Source organism: Betta splendens, chromosome 3, assembly GCF_900634795.4.
Source record: "Betta splendens chromosome 3, fBetSpl5.4, whole genome shotgun sequence".
Taxonomy (NCBI): domain Eukaryota; kingdom Metazoa; phylum Chordata; class Actinopteri; order Anabantiformes; family Osphronemidae; genus Betta; species Betta splendens.
In genome coordinates, this window is record NC_040883.2 from 12,305,475 (window position 1) to 12,317,395 (window position 11,921).

Consider the following 11,921-nt stretch of genomic DNA (forward strand, 5'->3'; position numbering starts at 1 on the left):
AATTTATTCATGCGCGTTTGACCACTGGGTGCAGTCGATGCTGATCCGCCACAAAAAAAGCCCAAAAGTATAGACTGTAGCTGCGCTTGTTGTATAAAACTGTACACAACTGTATGAGTCAGCTGCAGCCTGGTCATAATTAAAAGTTAACATTAGAAATTGGAAATTTGACTCCACTTTATTAGCAGGTGATGCCCGATGGATGAGGCGCATGACGCTGCTCCAATTAACCTGAACCACAACACCTGTTACCACTGAGCAACCTGCAACCAGACCAGCAGTTACAGAGAGTAATGCTTATTATTATTGTTATTATGTGTGGATAACATGTGTTCCAGGCAGCTAACGACTACCTCCTCACACTGTTGTTATGCACGGACCTCCTAGTTGGTGTCACAGTAAAAAGACGCAGCAAATGAATGTTTTCAGTATCAACTGTATTTATGTCAGGAGGCATTTTGTCATAGCCTGCACCGCTGTTGCCTTCAGACGGACGAGGCCTGCTGGGTGTGTGTGTGTCGTGTGCGCTCACACCAAGAGGAGCCAGGCGACGGAGACGGCTGTTATTCTGCAGTTGTTTTAGTCAATTTTACAGCGGCACGCACCGAGTGACACACGCGTCCAAAAATACCCTGAGCCATAGTGACCAGATATAACCCTCCCGTATTTACAGCCCGGTCTATAAATACAAGCTTCTTTCTTTAGCTGAGGGCAAAACACATAGGGAGCAACTCCCAGTGTGTGTGTGTGTGTGTGTGTGTGTGAGATACACACACTCCAACCTCCCTCCAGTTGCATATAGTTAGTGGAAACTGAGTAATTAAAATAAAGTAGCTGAAAATATACAAACACAAAAGCGTTGTCTTGTTTATGACCTCAGACTTAAGCTGATGATTTTAAATACATATTAATGTGGATTATTGATGAACGTATGCAGTTGCCGGCCACTTTATTAGGTACACCTTCCAATCCAGGGCAGGTTTTAATTCTGCTTTCATGGGGTCAGAGGGTTTGCTAGGAGGTGCTGTGTATCTACACTATGGGCGTGTTACGGTAAATGTAAACACTCTGTGTATGATGAGTGAGATGTGGCCTTCACCTCTATGTCAACATCAGCACTCAGACCCACTATTCTGGCTTCCAGTGGCCTCCCTCCTCCCTCTTCTTCTCCTCCTTTATCTCCTTGCACCTCCATCCATCCCTCCCTCCCTCCTCCTCTGCTCCCTCTGTCCAACTGAATGAATGCTATCTGACTAGTGGAACATATGCTGCTGGTTGTTCAATACCCTCCCTCTGAGCGGGGGCGCATCCATGCATGTGTGTGAATGAGCCCGAGAGTGTCGTGGGTATGTGTGTCCTTGTGTGTGTGTGTGTGTGTGTGTGTGCGTGTGCGTGCGTGCGTGCGTGCGCATGTGTGCACGTGCTTGTGCTTGTGTGCGTGTGTCCATTGAAACATATGCCTCCTGTTGCACATCGGCCATCTGTTCCTTGAATAGACTGATGGAGTGCTGCTGTAACCATGGCGATAGGCCATTCAGTCAAACAGCCCGTCGAACAACCCCAGGCTCTGTGTGTGTGTTTGTGCGTGTCTGTGTGTTTGTATGTGTTTATGTTTAGGAATTGACTGACAGAGTGGAGGAATTCCCACATGTTGATGAAATGCGACTGACCCTCAGAGGCGACCTGCTCCTACGGTCTCTACAGCCACACAGATTATTATTATTATTGTAACTCTCCAGGATGAATATTATCTCATTTATACATCGATTTAAATGTAACTGTTACTGATAATAATTGGTTCTGTTAATATTTAGTGGTAGAAATTACATTAAAATTAGAAACATCAGAACAGAATAAATCTACAACGAGGAGAATAAAGCAAATTATGGAGATGGAATACGACACAAAACGTGTCACTTTGTACAATGCCACCAAAATGAAAGGTGCCTCACACTCAGGCTGCAATTACCCCAGTCCATTTACTGGAGTGTAACAGCGGCCCAGGTGCTGTAGTGGTTAGCGCTGCTGCCTGGTTTGTATGCTCTCCCCGTGTCTGCGCTGGTTTTCTCCCATAAGTCAAAAACACGCAATTAGGTCAAAGTGTCTGTAGGTGTGAATGTGAGAGCGAGCTTGTCTGTGAACTGGTGACCTGTCCAGGGCAAACGCTGCCTCCTGCCCCATGGTGCGCTACTGTGGCTCCTCATCGAGACCCTTATGAGGAAAGAGCAGCCGCGTTGTGGTCCATCTGAGGGTCAGCGTCGGTTCCTTCAGCTACCCATGAACCGCATGTTCATTCTGTCACCTGGGAGCGGCACTGGGCTAAAAGCTGATAGTTAGTTAGTTAATATGTTAATAATGTTGTCCTGTGGAAAAAAAAGTTTCCATGGTAACATATGGCACTAATTATCAAAGGAATTATAAAATGAAGTACTGTAAAAGTTATGCAGAACTTAAATGTCAGTGATTACAGTTTTTATTTCTAGTTAATGGACAGTATAACACACACACACACACACACACACACACACACACACACACACACACACACACACAGTGTAAATGAATATTGAGTTTCAACTGTCTCTAACCACTGGTCTATTCATCTGCACCCCCCAGTCAGACCATTCAGCTGCCCCACCCTCACACGCGCACGCACGCACGCACGCACGCACGCACACACACACACACACACACACACACACACACACACACACACACACACCCTCCCGGCTCCACCCAGTGCTGTGGTCTGCTGGCCATATGTCAGCCCATCTCTGAGGCACCGCTGCTGGGACCCCGTCTCCTTTTGTATGTCTGATTACTGTATATATGTGTGCTCTCTAATGTGTGTGTGCTCCTCTCATCTCTCCTTCAGTGTGTTGTGTCAGTATCATTAAAACAAAGCGCGCTGATCCAGCAGACCGCAGAACATCTGTCAAGTTCCAATATTTTCCCAGTCTTGTGTTTCGGGTGAGGACAAAACAAGTGTTTGTTTCAGAAGTAAAAGCCGTGGATGTGAGTTAGTGAAGGCAGCGCTGGGCCTTGTGTTTGCCTGCAGGACGGCCGTGACACTGATTCCACAGGACGTGACGATAAACTCAGAATTTGGGTTTTAGCGGGTTGTCGAAGTGGCGTCGTCGTGTGTTGGCTTGACTGTAGGCGCGTTACTGTCAACACAACAAACTCACAACAAAACAGCGTGGCTTCGAAACGCGTTTCCCACTAATACTCACAATGTTAAACACGGCCATGTGACGATTTATGACTAAAACACAGAGATGGATCCATTTTATTATGGCCACAAAATAACTTTTTGATCAAGTGTATGTTTGCAGAAGCCCTGGAACCCAGCATTTCTACAGACAGGGGGAAGCTATCAAACAAAATGAGTGTCTATGGGACGAGTGGACGTTCACCAGCCTGTGAGACAAGAACTCTGTGATCTGTCTGCTTCTTCACAGCTTTATTCTAATAAACAACTCTGACCATTTCAGCGTCATCGTGTTTTACTCCAGAACCTGACCTCACAGTTTCAACAAATATGTCATTGTGTGACGTTTAACCATTGCCACAAATATCTCTCCTGATCATTACAACATTATATAAGTACAAATTAAGATCCTTTCCTGGTGGGTTTTTGCTGCAGTGACGGAGCCTCTCCAGCGTAGACACAGAACACTGTTCTGTGAAGTGATGTCTGTGGGTCTGAGACGCCGAGCAGTGACTGACTGCACCAGCGTTTTCCACAAGACATTAAATATGATGATTTAAATTGACTCCATAATTCTGGGTCCAATTACTTACTCTCAGTTTGGCCTGAAAGGTTTACCTCCAACACAGACCTTCCATATTGACATAAATCTGCTAAAATTAAAGCTGAGTTACGTTGACGCTTTAACTTCGGTGTCCATTATTTCAAGCTGAATGACCTGGAGCACGGAGTCTGCGGAACCAGCCCAGGGTCTGGACTGAAAACCAAAATAATCATGGCTTTAGAATTTACAGACACATCAAAGCATCAAACCGCGGGTATGAAGACATCTGAAGACGTTTTACTGTTTCAGTCAGTGTCTGAGGAGCAAACGTGAAAAAAACCCAAACTCAGGGCTTTGACTTGAGCACCGTAGCCAGCGCGTCCTGCAGGATCAGGCTTGTTCCATGTTGTGGTGATTTGTACTTTAGCCCAAATTATGATCTTGGTTTAATGTCAACCACCTCATTTTTCCCCATGCTGTGGGTCTCTCACCACTGTCTCCACCATCCAGTCAGTCAGACGTGTCCTAAATACACAGGGCTCTTACGTTTTCCATAAGTATTAAAGTTTGTTATTAGCGTTGATGCTGATTGTGTCACAGAGAAGAGCCGGGTTGTGACTGAACACGCTGCTCGTCTGTCTGTCTGTGTGAGCGGATGGAGGCGACCGGGGCCCAAAGCCCATCAGTCGGTTGTGTGTCTGAAGGTATTCTGGTTGGACGCGACAAACACAATATATGCCTGTGTTTCATTGAGCAACAGCAAGCAAATCATCAAATATTCAGCGCATAGCATGGCTGACCACAGTATTGTCAGTCGTTATGGTTGACCAGCATGTCTCTCTGCATCTTCCACGTATGCGTGCGATCTATAGCAGCGCTGCACATCTGGTTGTGTGTGTTTGTGAGCGCTTCAGTCGCCCCCGGACCGCTCTCCGCCTTTGTTGTTTGTTCCTCGCGCTCCCTCTTGATGTCTTCTTTCCTTTTGTTTCGCTCTCCCGGCCACTTTCTCCCTTTTTTTTCTGCTTCTCCTCGTCTTCATCGGCCCTTCGTCCTCGCCCTCCGACTGCATTGAGGGGATTTGCGTGGGGTTTTTGTGGATTTCGGTGCAGTTGTAAAGTCCCATCGAGCGATTGGAGGCGTCCGTCCTCCGATGCTTCAACTATAAATATTCAGGCCTTCTGCTCAGAGCGAGGAGGTTTATTCTCCACTGGGTGGAGAGAGAGATGTTACTGTGTGCGTACCTGTCTGTGTCTGTGTTTTCATCATCCTCATAATGAAAACACATCCACTGTTTTGTCTCTCGTCTCCCTGAATGCGTTTGCATTAACCCTTCGCTGCTTTTGACTCCTGGCCTTAATGAGGCCCACGCCTTTTATTCGTCCCAGACTTAAATTCCTCGCGGCCGCGTGGAAAAGTCAGCGTACGTGACGTTAAATAAAGCATCAACAAATAAAGAGTCGCACTTCTCTTTTTGTGGTAGTGTTGTGGACATAGATCTGTTTTATAGACTGTGTGAGACCAGGATGAAAGCGGCACACATGGCTTGTGTTCTGCTGTGGAGTCTCCCTTTAACCAAATCGCGGCTAGCGTGCTCACGCCGCCCCCCCACTGATGGAAACTACTGCTCCTGTTCCACTTCTCAATGGCATTCCTGTGTTAATGCATGAATTGTGACACTTCTCTTTCTTCCCTTCCCTCCATTCATGCCCCTCTCTCTCTCTCTCTCTCTCTCTCTCTCTCTCTCTCGCTCTCTCTCCCTGTCTCTCTCCCGGTAACGGTTTAACCCTCCACAGATGACTTTCTGATGGCACTTCCTCTGAAGTGCTGATGGGTCACATGCATGACGAGCAGGTTAACAAGCAGCCAGGTTTGGGAGGTTAGGAGAGGGGTGGGGGGTTCACGGGCAGAGGTCAGGATAACAGGGAAGTCCCAGAGCTCAATGCGAGACCAGGACGGTCCCTTCGCGAGCCCGCTTTGATGTGCAGCTCGTCTGAAACAGCAGACGAAGTCATCACATATTTATCTTCCTCCTTCACCCTCGTCTCCGTGCGACTGTCAGCTCTGCTGTTGCTTGTTTCTCAGACACGTTCAATGTGTGTCTACAATATAAACTGTGAGTGTGACTGTGAGCAACAGCTGGTTTATGTTTTAAGTGTCTGCTGGAGTCCTCAGGAGGAACGTTGTTAGAGGCTGATTGGCCTCGTTTCTGCTAAAAACAGGCCGTGTAAATCATAATTTGTCTAAATTTGTCATTTCCTCCTGATTCCACTTTGCGAACGCATCCCGTTAAGATAATAAAGATGGAAAGCGGTGGTTGATGTGACGTTTTAAAAGCTGTCGCTCCACAGGGCGTCGTCCTCGGCGTATATCACAGTAACGGCTGTAAATGACAGACGGAAAACGCTTTGATCACTGTGGAAACAGAGAGAGAAAGAGAGGGGGGGGGGGTCTTTTTCCTATAGACACCTGAGCCCCTCGTTGGGGAACTCAGAAATCAGCAGAACTCCTTGACGGCGTGGGTCAAACAAAAAGTGGTGTTTGATTGGGAGCCACCAGCTCCTGCATCACACACACAAAGACGCCCCCCGCTGTGAGGCCGGGGGAGGCTGGGCCGCTTCAGCGGCTACATGTCACCTCATTCTGCTCTTTGATAAGCTCAGGCACTTCCCTTTAGCATGGGGCCGACAAACACACACTGCGCCGTCCTCTTGCACTTAACCTGAGTGTGTTCTGGGCCACATTACTAAAAACGCACCAGTATAAGGCTCTGGCTCAAATCTCAACGTCTCTTCCTGCTGTGCGGCGATCTCGGTGCCTCTGTGTATCTTTATCTGCATGTCTGTGCGTGAGCAAATGAGAGAGGGAAGATCACTCGCTGCAGTCACACCCAGACGACGCGTATGATGATGAGCAGGTCACAAGAAAGGAAGCGCTCGTCTCTCAGAAGCCTTAAATAGTACAAATGAGGCCTTTAGCATGTGTTTGTCGAGGGGAACAGGATGCGTGTGTGCGTGCATGTGTGCGTGTGTGTGCGTGCGCATGTGTGTGTGTGTGTGTGTGTGTGAGAGGTGAGTTAGAGGATCATCTCCTACCATCAGCGAGGCGCGAACCCCAGATTTCTCACGTCCTCCACCCTCATTTTACACCAGCCCAGGTGTCAAAGCCCCCACTGAGCCGACACTTATCACCGGTCTGGGAAAAAGCCGCCTCTCTGCAACACACACACACACACACACACACACACACACACACACACACACACACACACACACACACACTGATGCAGATATCACAGGACGACCAGGGAGGGGAAACATTTCTCCTTCTCAGCAGACACGGCAGATTACGTTTCCTCAATGATTCTCCTCTTACAGTAGATCTTCAAAATGCCTCAACTGCTTGGTCTCAAACAGATTTATCACCGTCTACCTGACTGTATCTGTTCTTGTCTGTGTATCTTGGCTGTCTGTGTTCACTCGCCCTCCTCCTTTCCTCAGAACACTTACTCACACTTTCAGGATGAGGCTGAAAGTGAAAGTGTGTACGTGTGGAATCAGTTTGGGATATTAAGTCATCCACTAACTCAACCAACGCACAAATGAACTGAGAACACAAACCTTTTACTGGATCTTTGTAAAGATAAGGTTACTTTGAACCAGTGGAGAAGTTTTTTTACTGTTAATCATCCCTTCAGCATTGTGTCAATTGTTTACATTAGCTAAAAATTGAATCTTTCAACACGTCCTTATCCTTAAAGGTATATAAAAATATAACTATAGAGTTACATTAAATCCAGGAAAATGCTTTTGGCCAATTTATATTTCGATATATTTAGATCTCGTTTTGGTGATGAAGTTGCGACATTAAACCTTTTTTTGAGTGCTGGTTGTATGGGTTGCCCCATGCAGCGCAATACTTACAATACAACAGGACGCGGAGAACAAATACACAAACCCAAGCGTGCAGAATAAATATTTATGGAGGACTGTCGCCAAATGGCTGGAGACGTGACCTTGTGACAGCGGGTTCAGATTCCTGCTCTGGAGGAGAAAGTGGATGAATGACCACAGATACAGGATCTATTCAGCCCACGCCACCAAGGAACTGTACAAATGTATCTCATTTGTTTCTTCATTATCAATTCAGCTGTTTAATAATTAGTTAATTAGTGTAACCAGCAGACTAGATTATTATGCTTCAAATGCAAAAAAGCCACATATTGAGAACTTGATTCGGTGCCAGGCCTCCTGCTTGAGTCCCTGTGGCTCCATGTGGGCAAATATCAGCATGTTAGTAACATGTGCATGATGAGTCCATATGTTATGTCAAAGTCAACCCGGTGCCCTCCAGACTGCAACTACTGCAAAGATGGATGATGTTTTTCTATCAGTCATACCCTCAGTTGTAATAATTTATTTTTATTCATTTTAAATCTGAAACATCATGAGCTTCACACTTTGTTTCTCGACTCTGATTTGGCATCAAATAAAATCTGATCACTGCTTTTTGTGACCTCATCGGAGGAAAAGTCGCTGCTGCAGCTGGTTCAGGAAGACAAAGGATTCACTGCTCCCTTGTGGTTCTGGACTCTACGACAGTTACTTCCAGTACAAATAGTTTATTTCAGCTGTTCTTTGAGTCAGATTTTTCCGTCTCACAGACGTCAACCTTATGACAGCAGTTTTTAAGCTGTGACCTCTATTTTGTCAGATGAGGTAAATCAACGGACGACGGACCTCAGCGACATACAGTGATCTGACGTTCCATTTAATAATATAAGCACAGAACGTAATTCATGTTAAGATGGTGAGGGTATGTCTGCAAACAGTGGTTGTGGTTATTTGCCTTGAGTCGTTTCTCTGTTGACAACGTAAAATAAAGCAGTAAGCGTCTCTTGTGCAGGCTGTATAATCAGTGTTGTCCCTTTAAACGCAGGTGACCTGCTGTTTGGATTCCACTAATAACAAGCTGCCCCTTCTAGTGGAACCTCCAGGTAGTCTAGACAGCTGTACGGCTGTAATTGTGCAGTTACATGGAACGTCCCTGTGATGATAGCTGACGTCCTGATAATTGGTGTTGTCCGTTGTGCTGCCTCTCTTTAATCTGAACGGTGGCACATCAGGATTCTGCCAGGTGACACTGGAGCGTTTGATTTGTCACAACTTGGCCCCACATGTACATGACATTTGATGCCGTGATGTAAATATTCATCATACCTGCCTGGAGTCTTCATGTGGTCAACATAAAAGAACTGTTTAAATTGGGCTTCTCTGGAATAATGGTCTATCTAATAACTATGTTATCCCAAAGAGACTCAAACTCCAGTGTAGTTATTAGATAAGCAAAAATAAAGCACAATAGGAATAATATGCATGCACAGCTTCATAGCACATGTACTTTTTGCTTGATAGTTTTAATATAATTAAAGTTTTACCTTAATCATCTCCAAAATAAGCAGTGACGTGAAATCCAATCCTCTCGCTTGTTCTTAGAATAAACCGCATTACAGTTCACTCTCCTCTAATGATTTATTATGATGTTTTGGCAAACAATTGCATTTTTCAAGGATATTTTCTTTATTTAAACAGAACGTGCACTTAAAAAAGCCACTGACCACATGATAGCAGTTATGTTAATTATGAACTGTGTACCACAACTAGCACTTCTGGTGTGTGTTTACGACTACTATGTTTCAGTAGCAAAGATGAAAAATATTTTTAAACCCAAAAGACACACACACTAAGAGAAAAAGGTCAAAATAAAATACTATAATCCTAGAACATTATGCACAATGGAAGACCCAACATACATCATTACTAGTCCTCAAAGTTCAAAGTAAGGGCCCATTAAAATGATTTTTATGTCCAGAACAGTAATGTGTGTCCTTCAAGCGACCCCAGAACCAGCAGCCAACCAAGAAACGTTACAAGAGTGTTTTGAGCTAGTGAAGGAACTTAAATAAACGGTGAAAATGAAGAGCGAATTCGCCACCTAGTGCAGAGAAGCAGGAAGCACCGCGGTGAATAAGACTCGTGAGAATTATGTGAACAAATCCTTAACATTAAGCTCTTGGACCATATTGTGGCAATATATAAATATATAATAAATATTTTATAAGTATATGTATAATAAAAAAAACAAGTAAAAGAAGAATATGAATATGAATTCAGTCATTTTCTTTATAAGGCTCATACCATAATATGTCAACAGCGTTTATGATTTTTATAAATTTAATTCAGTTTTGATTCAATTTTACAAATGACAAGAAAAAGCTACAAATCCTTATATTTAACATTATGACTATACATTGTATTTGTGTTTAATCTGTAGTCATGTTTACTGTTCGTTGATCAAAAAACATTAAATGATGAATATATGATAAAATAGTTTAACGTTTAGACACGAATTAGAAATAATCTATACATTTTGCAGTTTTATTGTGAAAGTATGGCGACTGAAACTTCCTTCTGTCGATCGAAACCTGACGAAGACGAACCTCGGTCGTCGACGAAAAGACTTCGCGGTGGAGGTAAAGTAAATTCACACAGAAGAAAATGAACTCCGTGGAAAAGAAGCTGGCGGACCTGATTCGGAGACACCCGAACCTGTACGACCCGTCCCGGCGGGACTACAAAGACACCGTGAAGGGGCATCTGTCGTGGAAAGAGGTCGCGGACGCCATGGAGAAGTCGGAGGACGAGGTGAAGCTGAAATGGAAGAACCTGCGCGACAAGTTCTGCAAAGCGAAGAAGCGAATGGCCAAGAGAAGCGTCCCGCTGCTGGACGACGAGGAGAACCGGCTGGAGCGGCCCGCCCCGGTTCTGTTCAATCAGCTGGCCTGGCTCAGCGCCTATGTCAAACCCAGAGTAGAAACGGGTTCGGGAGACGCCGAAGAAGTGAGTGTGGTTACAATAGTAGTTGGCGCGTTAAGCAGTTACATTAGCGCACTATGACTTTTTTTATGCACGACTAAAAAATGACAAAAATAATAACTATTATTATAACTATTATTCTGTGGTTATTACCCTTATTTAAAGGACACCCATACAAAACTAACGTTATTAACGATAACAGTTCGACAGACAAAAGTCCTGCCACTTCGCTCAGTCTCCTTTCCGATATTTCCGGGTGTGGTTTTCAAAATAAAATTTGTTGTGGATTGTTTGTTACTTATTTGTCATTGTTTCAGGGTTCCACAATAAAGACATTGTTGCATACACGCATATACGTACATACGGCTCACTATTCGTAAAACAATACAACAGAGTAGAGCCTGGCTTTACAAAACATTAGATTTACTGATGTTCTACTTTTAACTTTTGTTACAATTACAATATGTGGTTATATTTGGATCTTTTATGACTATGTATAGCAGTAAAATACACATACTACAATTACAATATGACAATATTAGGCTAGATCATTTAAAGGTTATACATTTGTCTGCTGTGACCATATCACTCAGGTACCAGGAAGTGTCGGCTTCCCAGAGAAAGAGGGGCACAAGGAGAGGAAGGAGCAGCACTGCCCTCTGCCTGTGGTGACCTCCATCTTTCCTCTGGTGGAGTCCTGTTCGGCCAACGATCAGGAGTTGAAGAGGTTTCCTGCTGCTCCTAAGCGTAAACTGCAAACAGTCACAGAAACGGAGACAAACTCTGGCGACGCTCCCAACAACCTCAGAGATGAGGATGAAATGTTTTTGCTCAGCCTTCTGCCCTCACTCAAAAGACTTACCATCAAAAAGAGGATGGAGGTGCGGATGAGATTCCAACAAGTGCTTTATGCTGCCGAGTTTGAGGACTAAGCGGAATTAAAACAATTTAGACAAGCAGGCAGTTTGTACAGAGATGTTTTTAGAATAATGATGTTATCCATCCATCCATTTTCTTGTCCGCTTACTCCCTAGTGCGGGGTCACGGGGTGCTGGAGCCTATCCCAGCTGGCTATGGGCGAGAGGCAGGGTACACCCTGGACGGGTCGCCAGTCCATCGCAGGGCAACACATAGACACACAACCATTCACACACACACTCACACCTACGGGCAATGGAGAGAAGCCAATCAACCTAATGCACGTCTTTGGACTGTGGGAGGAAGCCGGAGAACCCGGAGAGAACCCACGCAAACACGGGGAGAACGTGCAAACTCCACACAGAAAGGCACCAGG

General features: G+C 44.9%; 1 protein-coding gene across 1 annotated transcript; it reads left to right on the plus strand.

Annotated features, from left to right (window-relative positions):
* The first annotated feature begins 10,215 nt into the window (after positions 1–10,215).
* On the plus strand, positions 10,216–11,620 carry LOC114852218 (uncharacterized). Its single transcript, XM_029144470.2, has 2 exons — positions 10,216–10,651; positions 11,221–11,620. Exons 1-2 carry the CDS (start codon positions 10,310–10,312, stop codon positions 11,557–11,559), a joined length of 681 nt encoding a protein of 226 aa, XP_029000303.1. The 5' UTR covers positions 10,216–10,309; the 3' UTR covers positions 11,560–11,620.
* Positions 11,621–11,921: the final 301 nt, after the last annotated feature.

What these genes read in the sequence shown, in the direction of transcription:
- LOC114852218 (XM_029144470.2), top strand. Translation starts at nt 10,310, where the DNA reads ATGAACTCCGTGGAAAAGAAGCTGGCGGACCTGATTCGGAGACACCCG. An exon ending in GTTCGGGAGACGCCGAAGAA is followed by an intron (nt 10,652 to 11,220) that starts GTGAGTGTGGTT and finishes CATATCACTCAG; the next exon opens with GTACCAGGAAGTGTCGGCTT.